The sequence below is a fragment of the Tachysurus vachellii genome, chromosome 4 (genome assembly GCF_030014155.1).
Source record: "Tachysurus vachellii isolate PV-2020 chromosome 4, HZAU_Pvac_v1, whole genome shotgun sequence".
Lineage (NCBI taxonomy): Eukaryota > Metazoa > Chordata > Actinopteri > Siluriformes > Bagridae > Tachysurus > Tachysurus vachellii.
The window spans coordinates 27,152,972-27,177,984 of NC_083463.1; the positions used below are offsets into that span (position 1 = coordinate 27,152,972).

Sequence of the window (25,013 nt, forward strand, 5' to 3'; positions counted from 1 at the left end):
ATTAGCTTCAAAATCACAGACAGCCTTTTTTTTTTGTTCTATTGACTTAAGTGAACTTTCAGATTTCCGAGTGCTGCTGAGATCACTTGACCATTTACAACAACCTAAAATAAACTGTATTAGCATCAGTCTGAGCTGAAGGATAAGCAGAAGCCTGTGGTAAGTGATTTCCATCTACAAAGGTAAGTAAACTAGTACTTAATGTATAACCAAATGTTTGTGGATACCTGATCATCATGCCCATATGAAGACTTCCAGAAGCTGCTGCCACAAGTGTGTATCATGTCTTTGCATGGCATAAGATTACAAATTCTTTTAACGGCTCAAATCTGTTCCAGCATGGTAATGCCACTGTGCACAACGTGAGCTCCAAGAAAATGTTTTTTCAAGGTTGTTCTTCAAACCCCTGACCTTAGCCCACTGAACACCTTCAGGATGAACTGGAATGCTGACTGCACTCCAGACGTCCTCACCTAACCTCAGTGCCTGACCTCACTAATACTCTTGTTGCTAAATAAGCACAAATCTCCACAGCCATGATTCAAATTGTGGGTGTTTTGGTATGTTTAACAATTCTCTGTCCCTAGTAACACAATTACTCAAGTATTTATAGGCATAAGAAGTTTCTTGGTGTGGTAGTGGCATACCCTGGTGTCATAACAGTTATACCAGGACATGAAGAAAAATTATAGGGACACTCCAGCATTATTAAACATAATCTCGAACCACTGAAAATGTTCCGCCTGGGATTTTACCTCAAAAAGTAATACAGACAGTTTCCCTGGAATAGAAACATAAAAAGAAAAACCCGTTAGCTTTGAATTATGAATACAAAGTTAAAGGTCAGCTGTTGAATTGCATCAAGTGTTTCACAACTATTAACACAAATTAAAAACTGCACCCCTATAAATGTAAGGTGCTTACACGGTCAGAAAATAACTGGTGTTGGCAGGGAGGCCTCCTTTAGAACAACAACTCCTTGTAACTAAATTGTATGCTGAAATACCTTTAAAATATTCTTCACAAAAAAAAGAAGCTATTGAACTAAAACCTGAATTGTGGTCACCTGGATCTTAATTGGGTCAAATCTATGAGGAAATCTTCTGATGACATTAACTAAGTCACATGGAAAGACCAATAGATGAACAGACCATAGCCAGAAAATAGGGTTTGAGTTCCCGTATACAAACATCAATTATCTCTGAATTACAAAGAAGGAAGGAAGGCAGCTACTGAAGGGAAAACAATTCAGACTTGCTGTGACTCAAAATCCACCCAATAGTTTCAGGGGCATAAAAAAAGAACGCTAATCCAGCTTTAGTGGGCCTTAAGGCCTAATTATGTTTCTGAAATTGTTAAAAATGTCTTATCTAAAACTTAAGTACTAAAGGTAGAGAAGATGCACACATGAGGGCTGGGGTTGTACCCTCAAGTGTGCATCTTCTATACCTTTAATGCTTAACCTTTAGATAATTAGACCTTAAGGCCCACTAAAGCTGGATTAGCGTTCTTTTTATGCCCCTGGAACTATTGGGTGGATTTTGAGTTTGGTGGACTTTAACTTAGGGTAATAGTTGAAATGTACACTACAACACCAGATACAGCTTTTGAGAGCACTATCCCAGCAGCAAGGAAATTGTGTTTGGTTTAGGATGCTAGAACAGCTGGAGGTTTGTGCAGGAGGTAGTGCTGTTGCCTCACACCTCCTGGTTCCCCAGCTTGGGTTACTGGGAGTGGAGTTTCACATGTTCTCCACAAGATCATGTTCATAGGGCTGAATGAGTGTATGGTGCCCTGAGATAATCTGGTATCCTATCCAGAATGTATTCCCGCCTCACATCAAGTGTTCCGGTAACAGGCTCCAAATCCACCCTAACCAGCAGCAATTGCTGCAGATGAATGAATAATTAATGCAGCACCGACCTTATCTATATCAACCTTTCAAAAATGGAGCAAGATTAGGTTAAACAATGCTGGAGTATTCCATCAACCAGAACATATAGACACAGGCATCATTCCTGATCTGCTACAGTGTTCTATAGTGTAAGAACATGGCACTCAAATAAAACAATACTAGTTTAAAGCAAAGTAGACCAGGAAGTAACCTGATGTGGTATTTAGTGTCAATAAGAAATTGGCGCATCAGTAGAAATATTGTACCAAAAACTCCTGAAATGCAAGTTCTGCACACATCACCGGACCTCAAGAGTAAATGTAACTGCCTTGATAATGACCCAAAACATCAGCAGTACCAGCAGTGTAGCATCAACAATTTGTTGTTGTTTAATTCGTTGCTAATCCCTTACTTCTTGATCCTTTACAGTACTTGGCTTAAACCACACTCGGTCAATATTTATTTGGATTTGCATGCAAGGTAGCACACAGGCAGCAAACCCTCTGTCCTCTGGCTAGCGAATTGTTAAAACCTCTAGCGTCTTAGTGGCCGAATGGGTCGTTATCATAGCGTTCACAAAATTTGCTGGTGAAGGGGATGCAGGTGAGATACTCAAGCCATTTCCAGTTGATGGGGTAGATGTAGAACCAGACGATGAGCAAGGAGAACAGGCCCACGTACACGAGCATTGACAGGATAATGAGCACACGTTTGCGGTACTTGTCAAAGGTGCCGAAGGTGACGTAAGGCAGAAAGGAGAAGGACAGCAGCAAGCCACTGAGGAAGCCGAAGATATGGGCAATGTTGTCAATCCATGGCAGCAAGCCACAAAGGAAGAGGAAGAGGACAAGGCCAAGCAGCTTGAGGAAGGCATTCCATGGTTTCTCCAACATCTGCCAGCCCTGAAAGAGCTCCACAAACAGGCACGCTAGCAGACCAAACTGAGAGCCTGCTGGACCCACCTGCATTACAGGAAAAGAACAGAGAATCAGAATGAGTTCCTGATATCCTTTTTTCCTTTCCCTCTATACATTTCCCCCCACCCTCATCATCTTCCTCAAATTCCTTCAACCATCCTCTCTAATCCGCACCTTCTGTTTCGATCTTCCTCTACTTCCTTTGCCCTGTTTTCTAACCAGCTTCTATCGTTCTCTCCTTCCTCACCTACATCAGCCTTCCTCTCTTTGCCTCACCTAACCATTTTCCATCCTTTAGTTCCCTTCATAATTCTTCATACTTTAGCAACAAATGCTTGTATACCAAATCATTGTTTGGTGTTAGCTCAAGCCTATAACTGTGATGTCATGCTTAGGTTACAAACATTAATAAATTGCTATGAGGAGAAAAAACAAAACAGCAGCATTATATGAGGAACAGGTGCAGAGGGCTGATTTCTGACGTCTGCATAAATGGGTCTCTTTTGTTATTAGCCTACAGGGGTGAAGGGTCAAAAAAGATGACCAGCAATTTCCTCCCTCTCTCTATTTAATTTTTTTTTAAATGCATACACACAGGGCTGCAATTACATCAGAAAATGGAAACAGACAGAAATGACAGGATTGAAAAGAATCGGTACATAATGTAATTATCAACATGTGCACCAATCATGCAAACTGACATAAAACCATCTGCCTAATGTGAATTTATTCACTACTCGCACAATCCAGCCACACTAGTGATGCAACTACAAGCTCTCATGATTTTAATCATCCGATCCTTTGCTTTCATTTATTTTTTCTTCATTTTATTTTATTTTTTTTTTAGCCTCCTTATTTCTTATCAAGAGTTTTGTTTGTAACACATCACTCTTTGTTAACAGGTTAATCATCAAGCTGAGAGAGAGAGAGAGAGAGAGAGAGAGAGAGAGAGAGAGAGAGAATCAGACAATTCTGTTCACCAAGTTCCATAGCTGACTAAATGAATACAAAAGAACTTTTTTTTAAGAAATAGAACTGACAGTGACTGTATTGACACACACCTAATCACAGCACGTCTTTCTTTTACTCCCACAACAGAAAATGTATGGAATAATGCCAGTGCAGAGAACATGAATAAACACTAAACCCTTGCCACATCTTTAAAGCAAGGGGAGAATAAAAGAAACTATTTCTCCTCTTTCTGGAATCGCTTTGCGATGTGTAAAGCTGTTGACTCAGTAGTACAGACCATAACTGTTCATTTTGACCTGATTAGACTGACGTCATTGCTGGACAGACGGTTAATCTAAGACATCTATCCAAGGACAAGCGAGGTGAAGACACCAGACAAGTGCTTTTACACACACACACTTTTTCCTTTTTAGATTCTGTACAGTAAGCAGATAAACTAAGCATATTAACTTTTTTTTGTTTTTAATTGAAGGAACCCATCCAATTGCCCAGTAAAAACAGGTAGAAACAAATGATCATAAACTGAATAAAAAATACAAAAAATAAAACAGTTAAATTAACTACACTAATTAAATAATTAGTTACATAACTGGGCTCATTACACTAATTATCCCCTCATGCCAAAAACAGGTATGCAAATCTTCATACACTTTCCTTAGAGGCCATCTGCTTAGTTTTAAATAAATAAATAAATAGATGGGTGAGATAGCTTTACTTGCAGTTTATTATACAGACATATATAAAGCTTAAATAGAACTCTACTGTATAGAATAATTAATCGGTGACAGAGCTGCTATGGCCTGACGTGATGGTGAAGAGATTCCAGCCCAAAACTGATTATTTTCCAATAACAGCACACACACATGTTCATAAGAGTTTTAATCCTCTTATACAACCGCAATTAATATTTTATATTCAATTATGAACCCCTTTTTCTCCACTTCATGTTGTGGAATTAACTTCTGGGGAAAATGAATTAATTCCTATGATCCAGTACATTATATAAAATGAATTTTTTAGTTTATCATATAAATGTATGTTACTAAGAAAAGTCCAAAATTGACTGTTACAAAGCACTAGAACTGGAGACTCCTTCCATAAATGTTAAACAGAAAACTTAAACCTAACATTGTTCATACAGTGAAACTTGTTCAATAGTTTTTAATTTTAGTTTATTACTCTTAAATTGTAATTTGAGGTAAAATTTGCCTTTACTATAGAAAACATAACGTATTCAAATGAATGCATTAATATAAATGATTTAATGGACTTAAAGCTGGCTTTACTGTAAGAGCTGCTGTTACTGAACATGAAATCAACAGTTCATTAAAGAGTCAACGATTTAACGGCACAGTGGTACAATGGTGTACTATAAAATAGAAAACAATAGTCAACTTATTAGAAATATGGACCATCGCTGCCTTTTTCCCCTTGAAAACTGAATCTTAATGACGTTTTGAAGCAAAGAGAGATTAGACCATAAATGGAACAGGTTCCACAAATACACCAGGTCTTAACAACCGCATAAATATGAAGGAAACATATGAGGCAAGAGTAAGAGGATCTCAGTGGGTCAAATCAGGTTAAATCTGTTCTTGTTAACGGTTAATCCGTCTCAACTCCAAAACATGTGAATGTTGCGAAATGACACAGTAGGAAAGGTTTCATCATCTGCAGTCTGGATTGAAAAATGTCAGAATCTCAAACGTGCTTGTGATCATAAAAAGTTTAATGATGACTGGAAATAAGGCTCGGATAAGCGGTAGAAAATGAGTGAGTGAGAGTGGAAATAAGGCTCCTTCTTGTACTAGTGAAGTGAATGGAGGTGGAGTGGTGTAATGACCTCTCTTCCTGCTCTAGCTTACTTTAGCCTTTGCTTGTTCAGCATGAGACACCTTTCTAACACCAATCATCTAGACGTTAGTAATCCATGCTTTTTTCCATTAGTGCACCAGCCAGCAGCTAAGCAGGATTAACTAGGGGTGAACAAGCACACATTGAGCGCATACTTAAGGACTTACGCTAAGAAATTCTGATTGAAATGATCTTTAAAACATTTACAGCTTGTTTAATTTGAGCAATATTTTTAATCTAATATTTATAATTTTTTTCATTCTATATTAGTTAATGTGGTGACATTTAATGACCTCTTATGAAACCTAACACACACATACACACAGCTACAAGAAATGCCATTGATGCAGCACAATCTTTTTTGTTAGGCGTTTTAAAGTCTATTATTTGAGGTCAAGAACTTTTATTTTAAACTAGATTTTAAAGATAATTGGAATATAGAGGAACCGTTATTTTAAAATGATGCATCAGAAATTAAGATCCCTTTCTTCTTAGTGTCTATGCATGGACTGCCAAACTGTACTCCATATTGCATGTACACAGTTGCTCAATAAATGATTAAAGCAATAAAATGTTTAAAAGGTTGGTGTGATGTCATCACCTCTGCTTTGTACGGCAGGAAGAGAGCACTGGCTAGGTTTCCTGTGATCCCGCTGAGAATGTAAATGATAGAGATGCGTACCCAGCCAGCAAGTTTCTCCAGGTCTCGGAGTATAGTCATCTGGAAGACTACGGACACCAGGCAGTGCAGGAGACTGACGAGGACGAGGCATAAAATGAGACATCTTAGTGTGGTCACATGATCATTTGAGTTTACAAGGAACATAAGTTTATGGGAAAGAATTTAGTCTTTTAAATCTGACTGTATGTGAACAATGGAAAAAAAAATTATTTATTTAATCAGCTATAATCTAATATGAATTAAATCAGATGAGGAATATAATATTTTCTGAGGTAACTTATTCACTGATATTTAATTTCTCGTTTTCCTTTTGAAATTGTGTATCAAACAGTCTCCACACCCTGCATGCAGGAAGAGAGAAAGCCAGAGTCGGTAGAACTGGTCCGGAACATCTGGGTTCAGAAATGGCAGCAGGCCACACACCTCATCTAGACAATGAACCTGCAATGGCGCACACATCACATCTATCCAGTCAAACATCCACCACTGCTTCTACGCATATATTCAAGCACCCATCCTTTCTATCTTTCCAAGTGTCCACACAAGCATTCATCCATCTATACATTTGGCCATCCGTCCATACGAACATCCATCCATAAATACTTGTGAATTACAGAATCCATTCAAGCATGCAGGTACATTCAAGCTATCCATCAGAGCATTAATTATTTCCTCTAAGCCTATAGTTAAGCATACATCCATCCACTCACCCACCACCCAATTGTCCATTCAAGCACAAGCACACACCCATATCTATTTGCGCTTCCATCCGTTCATCAATCCAAGTATAAAAACATGTTTTATTCTAAAATATGGGCTGTTCAATGTAAATAATAAATCCACCCAGATTTTTTTTTGCTTAAACAACAAGCAATGCTAAGCATCAACAGCTAATATCATCATCAGCAATACATGCGGTGTGTGTTACCTGAGAGCAGAGCGTGGCCTCCTCATGGAAGTAGCCATGCATGAAATCACAGTATTCCCGTGTGGCAATCTCACATCTGCACACATACAAGTTACCAGACATACAATTACCTGTTACTCACAGCTGCTTTTGCAACATGGATATAACAAAATATTTAATAGGAAATAATATATAACATCCAAATACATTATAGTGTAGTACACACAATACTTTTGTTTAAAAAAAAAAAAAAAAAAAACATAGTAAAGTCCATAAAAAAAACATCACTTCATGCAAACAGACAGATACAATGAAGAGTAAATATGGTAAGGTTACCTTCCTTGCGTCCCGATACAGCACGGACGGCCCCTGATGGTGCAGTCCATGTGCCGGTAACCAGTGTGGTTCAATGTGCCTTGGTCTGTACAGATCTGGGAGAAGGAAATAGAGCTTCAGTACTCAAAAGAATGCCCAAAAACAACAATGAAACTTCTGCTGCAAGCCACATTGCAAACAATCCTTTTGTCAACAATCCTTCTCATTGAAAAACTGTGAATTGAAATGCATTTAAAAGATGGTCTCATAAGCATTTAAGGAGTGTGGAATTTCTTCCCCCAGCCCCCCCTCCCCCCAAAACCGTGACAAGTGAGATAGAATATGAATCAAGAATAGGAATAAGAAGATAAACTTGAATAACTAACCAATAATGCAGATGGTTTTTATTTTAAATCATGTTAAATAGTACTATGAATTATGGTACTAATGAACTAATAGGTTTTTGTTCAAGGGCTCTAACAGTTCTGGGATTGGACCTCACAACTTTAACCCCTGAGACTGAGGATAAAAATTACATTTGAGGGAAATAGTTAAGATGACTCACCGGCCAACGTGTGATGTCGTCAGGCCAAACGTGCGGCTCTGCTGAGGCAGGCTCTTGACACGTCCTATTCCCAGAATGTATTTCACACCGAAGAGAGAAGGAAACAAAATAAAAAGTAGTAAATTCTTACAATAAACCGACACCAGGATATTCAGGAGTCAGCTGATTGCTGGCAAATTAACTAAGCAGAGGTTCATTAGAGTTTGACAAAGCACTAGTGCAGTAAACATTTGACCTCTAGCTTTATGCCACAGATACATTATATGGACAAATGCTTGCGGACAGCTGACCATCACATCCATATGGGCTTTCCCTAGACTACTGCCACAAAGTTCAAAGCACACAGTTCCAAAGAAGGTCTTTATACTCTGAGGCATTACATTTTCCCTTTAAATTAACAGCATTTTAAAAGCAGCCTGAAATGATCCAGCATGGCCATAAAAACATGCTCCATGAGAACATGGCTTGCTGAGACTGGAGTAGAAAAAAAAAAAAAAAACCTGCGCACCCTGAACAGATCCTTGACCTCAACCCCACTGAGCACCTTTATGTTGGATGAACTAGAACGCATCAACACCCCATCACTGCACTTGCATTAGTGACAAACAGCAAATCCCCACAACCGCTTTTCACAATTTAAAGAAAAAGCTATGCCAGAAAATGTAAAATATTATAACAGTGGGACTAAAAGTGGAATTAGACGCAGATTCAAAAGCGCATGTAGAAGTGATGGTCAGTTAATCGTTTGGCCATATAGTGCAACTCTACTTTTCTTTATTTCTTTGTTAACTGCAATATCTCAGTATTAAATCTGACTTCTGCAGTGCATTATGAAAATCCCCAAACCCCCATAAAGAAATTACTATCTAGACGTTTAGCTGACGTTCCTACCATATATATCTATATATAAATCCTGTCTCACACACACACACACACACACACACACACACACACACACACTACCTGGGGTCCTGATGGCACACCGCCCCTGAAGAGCGAATGATATCAACATTCTCTTTGCTCCATTTAATGAAGGTGGCCAATGTCTCCTGCAATAATGGAGGACATACACAATATTTTAATACAATGATAAAGTGGAAATATTTGAATCTGTGTACCTAATATTAAGGCTTTGGTAGCTGCATGTGTTAACTTATTTAGAGGTTAGTTAGGAGAATTGGTCATTGTCCTCTGATTTCTACCTTTACACAAAAGTTAAAAAAAAAAAAAAAAGCATCATTTACATAATTCTTCCTTTACTTTAAAATCACCTAAGACATGCTGAGTGTCTGATTTCGTTTTATAACTAGGATGATTATGCTCAGAGCATAAACAATGGAGAGAGATAAAGATGGCTGCAACCATTCAAGTGTTTATTTCATGCTTACATGACTACACTAATTCACACGATGGCCTAAACCTTATCCGCAACTCAGAGTAAATACTGAAGAACTGTTTCAAGTTTCAAGAATCTGTAAATTACTTCTTGTGCTGATATCCTTACAAGACTTGTGTTATCTGCATCAGACTGATATATCATTACATTTACAGGTTGGCAGAGCGACTTATCCAGAGCGACTTCTATTTAATCTCATTTTCAATCTCTTCGTCCTGGGATCATCAGTATTAATTCATAATAAAACTGAGTTATGATCAATTTTATTCCATAATTGATGTTTTCATTATATCCTCATGGTGGCAGCAAATATCCAGTATTTGAGATTAAGATCGGTGTTAAGATCGTAATGTACAGTATTTTGCATTAACACCTGATGTTGACGGCCACCTAGCTGAAGTGCACAATAAGCTATTACACATTTAATACAACAGTGTGAGGACTTGTGTACCGAGCAGTCTTTCCGAAGCGTCTGTACACATCCAGAATTATCATTTTGCACACAGCAGCCAGAATCCTTTTCCTCATCTTTGTCACGTTGCATGCGGGTAGCGATCTTGGTGTCTCTTCTAAGACAGGGTGAAAACTTCGCTCCCAGGTGGATCAGGTCTACCTGCAAAACACACACACTTGTGTTAACAGTTATCATTAGAAAGTGTACACTGATATGTTCAAGTTCATTTTAATTCAACGGGCTTGAGGTGACTAATGTCTTAAAATAAATACATTATTTTGTTACTCTTATATAAGCTTCTACCTTTCAAGGACTAAATCTAACCAGTCAGCAAAACAGACAATACGAAGAAAAAAAAAAGTATAAAAATGGCATTAAAGTATTTAGGGATTAAAAAACCCTACCTGAAATGGTCCTTCGAGGCAAGTAGAATAAAAGTCCATGTTTACATCACATTAGAAATATAAATGATCGTTTCACAATAAAAAATTTTTTTATATATTTGATTTGTCCATTTTTGTTACTGTTTAATGAAAGTACACTTGTGATGTGTAACTTGTATTTTTAATTTTGCAGTGAGTCAGAGGGGGCAGATTCGGGGTTTGTTGGTTAAAGCACAGGAGTAAGATCATGCTGAGGAAGTGCCAATGTTTATTTTTCTCAAATGCGTCTTATGTTCTCTCCAATGCCCCCTTTCCACCAGAAAGAACCGGGTGTTGGTTCAGAGTGTTGGTTCCACTGGTGAGCCTTCTAAGAACCGGTTTGCCTTTCCATGGGCTAGAGAGCCATCACAGAGCCAAGTCTTACATCACTGTATATAACGTTATACAGCAACGTTGGCACAGCAGCGGCAAACACAAACACAACATCAACAAACTGTGAGGCGTTAATGACGTTCTCTTTTGTCTTGTTGGTCACAGTAGCCACGCCCCCAGCCCCTGACACAAGTGGTTCTTAAGTCTAGACCAGCAATGTTTTGGTGCTACTTAAGAACCACTTTTCCTGGTTCAGAGCCGGTGCTTTGGGTGTCGAAAAAGAAAGAACTTATTTTTAATTAGGCTCTGAACCAGCACTCAAACTGCCTTGGTGGAAAAGGGGCACAAGATGTCTTAAGCATAGATTTCTACAATTAACAACTTTCCAAAATGGCATTCCAAGTTTTTTGATCGGTAGCCTAGGCTCTGTAAAGATATCGAAGAGAACAGTTTGCTAGAAATTGTGTTGGAACAAAAAACAGACACTGGAAATACTCACGGATCCTGGGCCGATCCAGAAATTCTGCTGCTGAACATACTTCACACTTTCATACACCCCTTTGTTCCTTAGCACCTAAAAAAAAAAAATACAAAGGTTTGTGTGGGTGAGAAGAAAAAAAAAAAAAAAGAACAGTGACTCAAAGGAGGTAAGGAAGATGATGGGAAAGACAAAACAGAACAGTACAATAGTACAGACTTGCTAGAATATAAAAACTGTTTTAAAGACCAGAAGTAAATGTATCGTACTAGTTGATTGATGGTTTGCTGGGCGAAGCCGACCGGAGCGAAGCCGTACGTACAGCAGGCCAGCAGAGTGATGACTATGTGCACAAAGGTGATCCAGTAGGTAAAATATGGTCTGAAAATGTGCAAAGATGCAGAGATGTTCATACACACGATGTATTTTAAAAATGTGGTTCCCGAGTTCTAAGTCACCAAACTGATGTTACATGTGTTACATGTTACATTCAGCGGAAATGACACTGTTTGGATCAGTAACATAAGAACATCATTAAGTAAGGAATAAAACATGATGGAACATGTAGTGACAGGAAAGTTATTGAAGATGCTGGTGTGGTTTTTGTGTGATGCTGTGGTTTCTATGATGAACACCCTAAAAGCTTTCCAATATCATCACATCCTTTAATGTTTAGTACCTCGTACTACAGCAATTTGGCAAAAATAAGCAATCATACATTTTATATGCTTAGAGTTACAGTTAATGTTGTGGAACAGTACATTTAGAGAAAGACTTTATTTACATTACTGGCAGTATACCAGTATAATGTCCAGTATAATGTCTCTGTGCAGATACTGTTTAAAAGTTTACTTTTACACTTATGTATCCAAACTGTTTCACGTATTTTGCCACTGCTAAGTTTTTCTACAATTTAATCTTTGACTTCCTAATACTTTTTCTTACACCAACCTCTTTTTTTAACCCACTCTCAAAGTAATCAGCGATAATATGTTACCAATAAAAGTGATATTTTTCCCCACCTGTGGCTGTGGAAGTCATCCAACTGTTTTTGCACTTGGCTGCTCAGGCTCCGCCGATAGTGTCGATCTAGCCAATTCCCCACCACACCCAGGCCGTACTGACGTTTGTGCTTATCGAAGGCAAAGTGCTTTACTCGGGACGCAATTCGGCCTCCGCGGCGAAGGGCGGGGCTTACTATCGCGGCTGGAGCACGGCTGATATCCTTACTGAGCACACAGATAGAGGGGGAAAAGTGATATACAGAGAGGAAGAGATTAGTTATAGTAAGAAAGAGTGATAAATTCAATTCTGCATCATGTCTAAATTTAGAGACGTTGGGAACTCACAAGCTGGGGTAGCGTCCTGCTTCATCTACCAAACCATCCACAGCCAATGAAGCAGACAGAGGCGGGGACTCGAACACATCATCTGCCATAGAGTAGAAGTCCTCATGCGCATCCATCTGCCACAAACACACACACTGTTTCAAAAGCTCATTCTAGCAAGTCTCAATCATATTCAAACATCAAATCGATCCAATTTTTTTTTTGTTTCATGAAATATCCCACCATTAACAGAATTAATAAAACAGTAGTACACAGATGGCAGACTCTTGCCTTGCTAAAGAAGACTGAGTCGGAGGTGTCTGCTGTGTCCACCGTGTCCTCCTCCATCCAGCTGGGCCGAACAAAACTCCTTCGGGGGACGCTTCGAGACAGCTGGGTTCCATGCAGACCAGGACGACCCTGTACACACACCACCCCAATCACACACATTTATTTCATCCTTGCATACAGCCAACAAATCCAATGTAATACAATATCATTGTATAATATAGCAGAAGTACCTGGACAAAAGTAAAGATAAAAATAGGACACTACTAGTCTCTTTTTAGCAATATTCAAAGCTGATATTAAGCTAAGTTGTGGGAGTCAGTAGTCCGTCCCCCCCCCCATGTTCACAAAAGTACAGCGGTGGATCTGATCAGAAAACATGTCCAATATTAATACTGCAAATCCTCAATTTTTACCAGCACTGAAAATCTTGGAACATCTGCATATTCATACATACACACACCCTGAGTAGGTTGGAGGCTGCACGTATGCTCATGCGGGCCACAGACTCTCTCTTCCTACGTGGAACCCGAGAGTGAGTAGAGCGCTGACTGGTGAAGGAGCACAGAGAAGAGACCCCTGGGGTCTGAGGGGGAGGAGCATGAGCAACATGTGGGGTCCTTGGCCGGTCCACTTCGTCGTAACGGAATTGACGTCCACGGGCCAGAGGGTCCACAATCTAAAACAGAAGCGGAAACTTAATAAAAACAAAGAAAATGTTTACTTTTCTGTGCAAACACGACCAAGTACAAGCTTTCAGCGTGACACCTTAGTACCTTTGGCATCTTGTGAGTGGCAGGCGAGTCGAGGCTGTGGTCGATACTTGCTGCCTCATGTTGGTCTCTGTACTGAGGTTTCAGACGGCCATAACGTAGACTACAGTGGCGCAGACTCTTCCGCTGCCACACCTGCTGCTGACTTTCACAGTCCGTACCGACGCCAAACCACTGTGCCGTGTTTCTTTTGGTGACACACAAAAACACACATATGAGAGAGAGAGAGAGAGAGAGAGAGAGAGAGAGAGAGAGAGAGAGAGAGAGAGAGAGAGAGAGAGAGAGAGAGAGAGAGAGAGAGAGAGAGAGAGAGAGAGAGAGAGAGAGAGAGAGAGAGAGAGAGAGAGAGAGAGAGAGAGAGATTGGAAGTTTACCTGCGGATGCTCTGAGAGAGAGATGTCTGTCTGCGGAATGCTGCTCTCCTGTTGGTCGCCCCGCTATCTGACAATTCCTCGGTTGACTGCTGCATACTGACACTTTTCTTTACTGATGGTCTTAAAGGCTGGACAGAACACAAAGATTTTAATATTGCATCATATGCTCAGACACCAATGGGAGTAAAACACCAGATTCTGGAGCCACACACAGCCCTCTAATGGTAAAAGAATCAGTCACCATTGTGTGAAATAGTGGGTCATCTCTCGGGCAGCAGAGGGCTCGGACATGACAAACTGACAATATAGACTTCATTGACACTGGTCGTTCTTGAACAGCACTGTATTAAGGACAGGAACTAATGTTGATTAAATAACAATAATGACTTTTCTTTCCTTTTATCTTTATAGACTGTGATCTATCAGTGTTATGCACCAAAATGTCAGTAGTTACATTAATCATTAGATTTAAGGTGTGCACATGATGCAATGTAGCTGACCAGAGATGGAAAATAAACCCAACACTTATACATCCTTCTCTTTGGCCCATCCATCACGCTGGCATGTAGGACTAAGTTACAGCTGGTTTTTGTGCCTGACTGTCAGCATGTGTCTATACTGTACATATCTGTGGGTGAAGGTGATCTAGGAAGCATGAGGATTATTAGGGCCTGAGCACCGAATGGTGCGAAGCCCTATTGTTTTTCCTCGGGAGTATTATTTTATTTATTTTTTTCCCACACATTGGCCAATTGGGGTCCCTTAACATGCTCGAAAACTCTTGAAATTTGGCACACACGTCAGAGTCGTGCGACACTAGGTCTGGGCAAAGGCTGGAATACGGGTGTGGCAGGGGGGCTCTGTAGCGCCCCCTGTAATTCAAAAACAAACATTGGTGCACAGAACGGGCAATTATGTACGCACATGTACGAGAGTTGGTACGCATATAGATATACGCTCATCGACCCGAACAACTTTCGCGCTCTAAACTATGAGCTCCGCCCAACAGGAAGTCGGCCATTTTGGATTGTTTTATAAGTGCATGCGGTGAACTTTTAAATACTCCTCCTAGGGAATTCATGCGATTGACATCAAACGTTGTGAACATGATGCCGAGACATTGCACTTGCTAAATTGCGAAGGGATTTTTGATATCTCGAATGGTGCTGCCATGGCGAGGCGACAAAGTTATGGCGAATTCAGAGAAACAGAAAGTGTCTAATATCTAATGTCTTAAAATGTCTTATTGTGATGACACGCGGTGTGTATGTTCGGCCAAGGATTCCGATCACACCGATGTGCTTATTGTGAGTCCCGGGTATAGCGCCACCAACAGGCCCCAGGAAGTGTGTCAGTCACAAAGGTGGATTTTGTGTCAGCTGCATGCGGTAAACTTTTAAATACTCCTCCTAGGGGATTCATGCAATTGAGACCAGACTTGGCCACCATGACGCAGAGATATTGGAGATGCAAAATTGCGAACGGATTTTTGATATCTCAAACACTGTTGCCATGGCATCGTGTCAAAGTTTACTTTTATTTCAGGCATATTTAAGGCTTTTGGCGTGCTTAGATTAACTTGAAATTTGACACATACATCACATTTGTCGGCTGTTAAGTGTGGACAAAAAGGTGTCTCTTATGTGGCTCACTAGCGCCACCATTTGTCTAAAATGTGGGGTTTCATTTACCTACAGTCCCCAAATGGGTCAGTAACAACATAAAATAGTCCACTGATATTTATCCACTTGATGCACTTGCCCACCGTGCATTGTTTTCTGGGAGGCACCGTATAGCGATAAACAAACGTGCGAGGGCCCGCCATCGCTGCTTGCAGCTATATTTAATATTACATTTGTTTTGTGAACACAAGCCTGCTCACTGGTGTTGCTATGTTCACAGTTTATACGCAACACAAACTGCAGTTCCAAGTGTTGCTTTTGATTTCGATTTTATGTTTATGTGCCTTGGTTTTGGTTCTAGTCCTGTTTTTGGTGTGCTACCACAGTGTTCACCTGTTTTGTGTTAGCCCTTATTAATTCTGCCTATTTATACCCTGTGATTGTGTTTTAACTTGAAAATTACAGCCTTGCATTTCTAAGTCTTGTCGTTTCTAGTTCCTTTTCCACTTATTGCTGCTGAGTACGACCTACTTGTCACATTACACCAGGTTAATAAAACCTGCAGAAATTTTTCTTGATTTAATCCTTCAGAAAAAAAAAAAAAAAAAAAAAAAAAAAAAAAAAAAAGATCTGTAGTATGGAACATTCAACTAGGATGTGTGCAATTATACCTTTGACTCGTTCACAGTTCTCTCTTGAGCATCGCTGGGTGGGATTGCAATCACCAGGCTGGGAGGCTTCTTGTTCTTTAACCTACTGTCTGATTGGTCACTGTTGCTGTTTGGATCCTTCCCTTTCTGTGATGCCATCATCACTTCCTCCTATAAAAGCAAAAGACAAAAAAACAAAAAAAAACAAAGGCATCTTCAGTTCAGTAGTTTGTCTTTCATACAAAAAGAATTCAAAAACTGCTCAATTGCATCAGGTTTTCAAGTAATAAATCTTACCAGACATCTAGGTGTCCTGCTTTAGCTTTGTACTGGATTAATGCTAATAATAGCTAATACATAATAGGTTAGAAAAGTACTAACTGCACTTTAACAAGTCACTTGGTCACAAAACAGCTTTACAGACAAAGATATAGATTATCATTAATAATCAAACTACATGTTGAAAAAAAAAAACTTGAGAGGAACCAGGCTAAGAAATAACGAGAGCAATACGAGTTAACAGGTTTTATATGTTGCCTTAAGCCTATAACACAAGTCAGTTTACGCATCTGTGTGAAATTGGCATGACAAAATGAATGAGAAACATCTCATAAAAAAGAAATTTCCTCAAAAGGTGTATACAATGCGAGTTTATCTTCCTTGCTTAAAAACATGTCAACCATATTTAGTTAAAAAAAACAAACAAACAAACAAAAAAAAAAAAAAAACATGGCAGTTGTATACATGGGGTTGTATCCTATATAATATATATATATTCAGTCTTCCACCTAACTGTACATTAAAAAAAATTGTAAGCAGTTAGATTAATTAAAGCACACTGTATAAAAAGCTTTAGCAGGCATTCTCAGATTGTAAGATGCCAAAAGCACTTACCCAAACCAAATTTCCTTCTGAGAGATGATTCAATAACCACTTCCCTTACAACGCATGAGGCGCCGTCAAAGCTGTTTCTTAAAGCAGTACATCACTGAAAGCTCCCTCTCTTCTCGTCTCAATAACACGTACACTATCAGCGGTGCTCATGAAAACCAAAAGCCAGAGATCGATAGCGAGCCCTCAGCGCTGCCCCTCAGAGACGCATCACCATCAGCAGCTTTGAAGTAACCTGACACGAAGGTGCTCAATGTCAAACTGCTCGCTACTACAGCAGGGCCAGGGTCAGTAATGAGAGACTGTCTGCACTGTGTTTTCAACATCATACGTTGCATCAGAAGAGAAGAATATATATAAGTACAGATATGTTGATTAACTGTTTTTTTTTTTTTTTTTTACAAGACAGATGGTGAAATTTGTGAATGTGGGAACTAGTTCACATATAGATGACAATTCCTCTTAGAATTAAGTTTTCTATTGGATCTTTTCTTAGAAGCCATTTATGCTCTAATTCAGTCTTCATCGCTCATATCAAAGCTCATTTTTATAATCAGAGTGCCTGAGAGAACACGACTGAGGAGCATGAGAGAGCGCGAGACATGACGGACTGCGAGAGAGCGCATGATGTCTATGTGACAGTTTTGTAGATTTGGAAAGAGTATGATGTGAGATACTGTGCACAATACTGTGTGGAAAAAGTGTTAGAGTATGATAATGTCAGAGAGTACGACTGAGAGAATAGGACATTGTGTGTAAGAGAGTTTGAGGGTTGTTGCATGATAGCGTGAGAGGGAATGGCATCGTGAGAGATAACATTATATATTGTGTGAAAGACAATGCCAGTGTGCAAAAGAGTGAGAGAGAGCATGGCAGTCTGTGAGAGTACGAGTGTGTGTGAGAGGGTATGACACTCCGTTATAGAACGTGTGAGTGTATGCATGTGAGCTTGCATGTGAGCTTGACTGCAAGAATGCAAGTATGCAATGGATATCCAAAATTTTGCCTTTATAGTGTTTAAGTTAAATTTGTAATTAAACACCAAGGCTCTAGATAGAAAATGATCTGATTGGCAAGCAACAAACAGCAGAGAGCAGAGCAGATGTGAGAGCCGGATGATGTAGCTCCAGATAAACATTGCACAATGGAAACATGGCACTGTTTACCTTAAGTCAAGCTTCTAAGAGGAGTAAAGCTCAAGTCAAGGTTGGATTATTACAATAAAAAAAAAAAATAAAATAAAAAAAAATAAAAAAAAAATAGCAACTGCTGGCAACAACACATTAGTGCATTAGACCAGATGCCATGAGCGCTGTTATTGCGAACTGATTCCTGAACATATGAGACATGAGAAAAATGCTGAATAAACACTCCTTTAACCTTGAGTGAAGCTGTGGAACCGATAATGGCATGTTTTTATATCTTCAAAAGCATCACAGTTCATTAGAAAAAATGCAAAAATTAAGAAATAAGTGTCAAAGCAGTACAGCATGAGTTCCCACAAACAACGGGTCTCTCACAAAGGCTGTCTGTTTCCTGCTGCCTTCAAATGCAACAAGCTCTTAACCCTAGAGATGCTCCACAGGCTCTAAAGCAAGAACAGTAAAAAAAAAAACAAGATTTATATCACCAAGATTTATATAAGACTAATGGCGGTCATCAAATCAATCTCATTTCATCCCCACAATCCTACACAATCGCACCCGTCGTATCACACCCAATGCTATCCCATCTAATCCCCCACAATCCTATTAAAACCCATTCTTTCCCTTTCCACCATATCCTGTCCGATCTCATCTTATTCCATCCCAACCAACCCTATACCAGCCCAGCTTTTATACATGGCTTCTGCTTTTGATTAGGAGGTGCACAGTGTACATTGTCCAGTTAAGGTGGTCTTAATTCGGCCTTGAATGACTGAAACTGCAGAAAGTGAACCAAATATGTTGTATATTATGGCTAGTGGGAAGCAGGAAGTGCAGCTGAATTGCTGCAGAAATAGAATTGTGAATATCTTGACAAAAGAACAGTCGGTATGTGTGAATCAGAAAGGCAGCACAAGCATGGGCGAGGGTTTGGACATATGGGGATGCGTTGGCGTGTGGGTGTTGGATGTTCAGTACAGTTTAGTTGTAATGATTCACTTCTCATACAGCAGTTTAAAACCCTTAATGAAATGATACCTATTGATGGTCCCCAGAAGATCTTTTTTTTAGGTTATTCTTAACCACATTAAGTAAACATCATTAAACATGTAAATCTATGAATCGATAACCTTCAAATCCTAAACACTCTAAACACTACAGTGTATTACAGGATTAGGGTGCTCGTAAACCTGGGATTTGAGAACGTTTACTTTCAATTCAAATCATCTGAACCTTCTCTCATCTATTCTGCATTAAAAAGGCAGATAGGAATAACTATGGTAACACTTAAAATGAAAAATAGTAAAAGATAAAACAAATTTATTTTGGTCATTCATTTTGGACCAAACATGAAGAGACATCTCTTAGCCTGTGTTGTGTAGTATAATGATCCTTACTTGTGCTTATTATTTAACCATGCGCACCTGAATATAAACCAAAGAGATACAGAATTTCCTGATTGGGTAACGTAACACACACAATTTCTCTTGTTCTCTCTTTTTACACAGCAACACATTCAGAGCTGTTAAATTTATTTCACACTTACTTTTTCTTCACTGAGGGACTGCTGTCGTGTCTGTTAGTTCTCCATCCCCTCCTGCAGCTTGTGACTCCTTAATGATGCCAATCAGCTGAACAGAAATAGAGAAAACACACACACACAATATCACAGAAGAAGAATTAGTCTAGAGAACATTTTAATCTTTTCACTATACTTGAAAGATGTCTACATAATGATTTCAAAAGCTGGGCATAAACACTGAATAACATAGGATAATGCGTGAGTGTTAGACTTAACCAATACTGAAAAGATTGTTACTAAACACTGGTCTAAATTGTCAGTAAGATACAATGATATGAACCTTGTATAAACTTTATTTCCAGCCTGAGAACAAGTATTCAATCCTGCTAAAAAAGAGAAGGTAGTGCAATAAATAAACAGCGATAAAATATTTTCAAATAAAATTTTTCCCCAAATCAGCCTGCACAGGATTTTCCAATAACCACCAGGCTGCTAATCATCCGTTCTCATCACAGGAAATTTTAAATTCCCTCCTATCTTTCTGCCTATTAAACAAAAACCTCTACACATGCACAAAAACTAAAATCTACATTATAACTAAAACAAACATACAGACACTGAATACAAATACTGAACTCCAGGTTTGACCATTTTCACATAAATCTTCAGTCCTATTAATTATACTTAATTGATGTCAGCTAACATCAGCTTTCCCACACCCTCACCACCTCCACCAGGGTTCGATTCCCAGGCAGGGAAACAACCTAGCAATTGAACGGTTAACTCTAAGCCGAAACCAAGCCCAGGTAAAATGGAAGGGTTGAGTTAAGGCGTCCATCCGGTATAAAACCTGTGCCATTATCAAATATGCGAGGTGAGCCCTTCAGCAAAAACATCAACAGCAGCATGGAGGAAGGGGCATTTTTGCTGGAAGGAGAAAAATCTTTCTTCTGGCATATTTTTACTTGAAGCAATATCTTTAATCATATTAAGTAGACTAAATCTGCACTTTGTGAACTAACTAACCAGTGTATGAACTAATCAATGTATAAATAAAAAAAGCCTTTCAAGTTGCTTACTTGTCTGTAGACATACTGGATATGATGTATTGTTGTTTTTTTTTAACCTCCTGAAACAAACCCTTATACATTTCATCCTGCGCAGTTACGAGTTTGTGAATGGACGCGAGGCTGGTGTTATCACATGACCAGAAACAAGTTTAAACAGATCGGTGGTGAAATACAAACATCGTTACAATGCGGGTTACAGTTTCATTTCAGAGCAAACCTGTTCTATCTCCCAGATTTATAAAATAAACATGTGGTACAAAAATAGGTAAGAAAAACTACTACTTTGGCAATCAGAAATAACAAGTGTTACTGTGTATTAAGTACAGACGTGTGTGTGTGTGTGTGTGTGTGTGTGTGTGTGTGTGTGTGTGTGTGTGTGTGTGTGTGTGAGACTCCATCTGACCCTGACTCAGCATGAAATCATACGACAGCACATGAGTTTGAGGTTTCTATGTAAAATGTTTTCGGACTCGGTCTTCCTTTGTTGAAGTCGACTCGTATTGGGGGAAAAAACCCCGAAAGAGGAAACCACAGACATACACAGAGTTTGAATCATTTCTCAACTGTACAGTACAAACAAAAAGCAAGTGAGTATTAGGATGAACTGTCATCTTTGTGTTCTTTTACATTAGGCATCGTTTTTCTCCTCTAGAACATTTTCTGTGAAGAAAAGATGGCAGAGCAAATTCCTATACTGCACAGAACTGAGGATTCAAAACAATTTCACTCAGGGCTATCATGTGGGGTTTTTTCCCTTTTATCTCCTGACTGATCAGACCGAATAGTGATCAAATCTGAGATTTATGTCTGATATGAAAATATTGCATTGCTTCAGAGAGAGAGCAGAGACTGGTTAAAGCTGCTGTAATTTTGTAGATCTAAAATAAAAAACCAGCACTGGATATTATTCTTCACATCATTTGTTTTTCTTAAAATAAATCTCCCAGACCTCTGACACTTTCATGACTTAATGATCATAGATGTAGTGAGCTAGCTAGAATGAATCGAGCTGTAGACTAGAAACTGTTTGTGTGACACAAACACAAGATATCACCAACAATTGAACGAACATAACGAAGCCTCAAACAAAAGACAAACATGAGGAGCTTGTGGGTTTTTTCCTACTTTATAGCTCAAATGCAAGCTCGAAAATACCATCATTCTGCCCTCCCTCTTCGGAGGCAAGTCGAATGCAGAACTATTTCCCATTTACTGATTAATGGACAAAGCAAGAACAAAAAACCACCATGGTGTCATCTTATCCGGTCATATATGACTCATCATCAGTCGCGTACAGAAACATTACGAAGTAAAATCAACCTTGGAAGGAAGAAGCAGATTTTGCTGGTGCCTCTGGTGAAATGTACGTAGCACATAACGTGTATATACATCTACATATAGCTACTGCTATTTCTCAGTGCCAAAGAGCATCCCACCACTCAGCAAAAATAGGAACATGAGACTTTTTCGAATGCAAGTCGTCACACCCTATGAGGTCAGATTACAGGTCAAAGGTCAAGAATCTCATAAATCCCTTGGGACTATGTTCTTCATAAAAGCTTTCATTTTCTTTCCTTTGATGTCTGTCAAAATAGTCTGAATTACTGTAATGATCAGGGGACCGTACTGTTATCTTTTAATAATTTTATATCTTATAGAATAACAAATCCATTGTTTTAATGTGCAAAATGTAAGCCCCTATGTATAAAGAGTTACTCATCAGAACTCTTGCCTCAGATCCCATCATACCTATAAAGATCTCTTTGTCTTCAGAGGAATAAAAAGCTTCTCTGGTTACTGAGATTATTTTAATGACAGCATTTCTGCTGGGAGTCTGCATGAGTCCGGACATGCCTGAAGAGAAACCAAAGACTCTTTACAGTAAGCATGCTTACAGAAAGCAAGCCGTTACTTAACCCTTTGTTTCAGGAACGTAGTACTTGGATGCAGAGATGCATGAACAAAGAGTCTACTTCACTTGTTGCCAGTTTGCAAGCTACAGTATAATCAAACAATCTAAAAAAAAAATCTAAAATGGGCCTTGAGATTTACACAATAGTGAAAGAAAAAGCTTGGTTGGTGACATTAACAAACTGAGTGCAGAGATGTTTCCAGAAAACACTTCTGCTTTTTGTTGTGCTAATTTAACACAAGTTAAGTCCCTCGAGTGCATATTAGATTTTTTTTTTAAACCATTTACACAAAACAGGCTCAATTCAGGTAACGTTTTAAAATGCACCAAAGTATTTTCCAGAGTATTTTCAATACTACTCAAAAAACTTTCGAAACGTCGTCATCAACTTTCAATGACGTCATGTCCAAATACAAACCCACACCACAGTATAGTCCCAAACACAACATGGCACCTGACAGACATTGTACACTGGTGCTAACTTTAATACGCAACCTGAAATCAATTATGTCAGAAAAAACTACTTCCATTATGTCTGGAAAATAATCCTGGTCAGGGTCAGAAGACTCCAAAGCCTTTCGCAGGAAGGCATCATTCCACTGCACGCACAGCGACACATTCATTTAACTAAAAATCCAATAAATCAACATGTATTTGGGTGGTCGGATGGTAAAGCCAGCTCAGAACTCAATTTATGTTGTTTCTGTACTTTTAGTTAAAGACGGAAAATGAAACGAAATTATCAATGGAAACAATTAACGGCATAACAAGTGCACAAGCTGAGTTCTGCAGGTGTCAGTGTTATATGGTGCAGCTGTGGTTTAGGTGCAGTTTCAGAAAATCCTCTGTGGTGCTGTGGGTTGCTTACAACGGCTGAGAATTTTTGGAAGACCAAGAAAATACAACGATCTCAGTTATGGAGCTCTTCATAAGCAGGAGAAAAAAAAACACCAAGCAGAAGATGCTAAAGATGCATGAGTAATGACAATGACAAACATGCATACAAACAAATTCTATTTATGTGTGTGTATGTATATATATATATATATATATATATATATATATATATATATATATATATATATATATATATAAATAAAAAGGGAAGTAACTTGTCAAAACAATCTAATCCGAAAGTAAGAACAACCCCAACCTCCAGACCACACACAAATACTGATAGTCCAAAATCTATTCCAGTCAAATGAACACAGAAATTTGCAATTAAATTTTTTATAGCAAATTAGCAAGAATAGTTACTAAAAGTATTCTACTATTGCATTTTCTATTCAAGTTGTATTTCTTAGCTATAAAAAAAAAAAAAACACAATTAAACTGTAACAAGTAACAAACAAGTAAACTGTAATACTTAGAGACAAAGTGAGCATTTGAAACTACGAATGAGGAGGAAAAACTGCAGCTGAAACACTTCAGGATCCTGTACTGAATCAAATGATTTCAAACTCGCAAACCAACTTCGCTTAAACGGGTTCGAGCAAAAGAATCGATTCGAGCAAATCGTTACGCTTATGGCAGTTGGTAACGAGCCTAAATATTCTATGTAACACAAAGAGAATTGAGGCATTTCGAAATTTGACAAATCACCCCTCATTTCTCGTCCCACCTAATAAAAAAAAAAGAATCTGAAGTATAATCTAGAGAAAACTATTATCTGCATTGTGAATCGACTCGTTATGGTTATTTACAAAGCCTCTTGGATTGGAGCTAACGTTAACGTGTCAGAGCGGCCAATGTTATTTATTTCCTTGCCATTTCTTTCGTATCATACACAATTTAACAAGTTGAAGCGAACTAATTACACTTTCTCACCTTCTGTAGGTGCGTAAATCCTCCAAAAAATAAAAAAACAAGTGTGAAGTTTAATCCAGAAACCTAGTTACAGGGTATAGAGCGTTTGGTTTGCAGCGTTTAACCACGGACTTTCTGCCCACGCTAACAAACTCACTTCCCTTAACTGGAAGTTCACCGAAAGAAAAACACACAGGGAGGGATTCAATATGTCGGCCTACCTTTAAAGACTGCCCCAGTTTAAAGCGCGTAAAGCGCGGTAAACCAGGAGGAGGCGTGTGAAATCCCTTCCGAAGTCGTTTTCGGTTGTAATATACCCAAAAAGGGAGCGACCATCATGGAAGGCCATTAATGTCACAAATGTCTGAAATCCAATTCTCTTCCACCCTACAGGGTGTCTCACTAAAGGCTACTGAATGTTAGCATATGTATCTAAGAAATTA

At 38.9% G+C, this 25,013-nt stretch overlaps 1 protein-coding gene across 2 annotated transcripts; it reads right to left on the bottom strand.

The window, feature by feature from the left end:
* Positions 1 to 1,509: 1,509 nt before the first annotated feature.
* Positions 1,510 to 24,781, bottom strand: LOC132844831 (inactive rhomboid protein 2-like). 2 transcript variants are annotated; one of them, XM_060868660.1, is made up of 19 exons: positions 24,592 to 24,781; positions 19,807 to 19,891; positions 16,246 to 16,395; positions 13,953 to 14,080; positions 13,582 to 13,765; positions 13,269 to 13,484; positions 12,809 to 12,937; positions 12,539 to 12,654; positions 12,212 to 12,418; positions 11,459 to 11,570; positions 11,211 to 11,285; positions 9,954 to 10,115; positions 9,070 to 9,155; positions 8,107 to 8,170; positions 7,563 to 7,657; positions 7,248 to 7,323; positions 6,660 to 6,760; positions 6,239 to 6,392; positions 1,510 to 2,856 (listed from the first exon to the last, which is right to left on the bottom strand). In XM_060868660.1, the coding sequence occupies exons 3-19, from the start codon at positions 16,384 to 16,386 to the stop codon at positions 2,437 to 2,439; spliced, it is 2,466 nt and encodes an 821-aa protein (XP_060724643.1). In that variant the 5' UTR covers positions 16,387 to 16,395; positions 19,807 to 19,891; positions 24,592 to 24,781; the 3' UTR covers positions 1,510 to 2,436. The 2 variants fall into 2 exon arrangements, with proteins under 2 accessions (XP_060724643.1, XP_060724644.1); XM_060868661.1 differs by lacking the exons at positions 19,807 to 19,891; positions 24,592 to 24,781 and adding an exon at positions 16,522 to 16,714.
* Between the last annotated feature and the right edge of the window lie 232 nt (positions 24,782 to 25,013).

Bases quoted from the DNA above. Each gene is read 5' to 3' on its own strand.
- LOC132844831 (XM_060868660.1), bottom strand. From the start codon at position 16,386: ATGATGGCATCACAGAAAGGGAAGGATCCAAACAGCAACAGTGACCAA. The intron at 13,766-13,952 runs GTAAACTTCCAA...TGTCACCAAAAG, and splicing joins CTCTCTCAGAGCATCCGCAG to AAACACGGCACAGTGGTTTG. The intron at 8,171-9,069 runs GTAGTGTGTGTG...TTCTGGGAATAG, and splicing joins GTGTGCCATCAGGACCCCAG to GACGTGTCAAGAGCCTGCCT.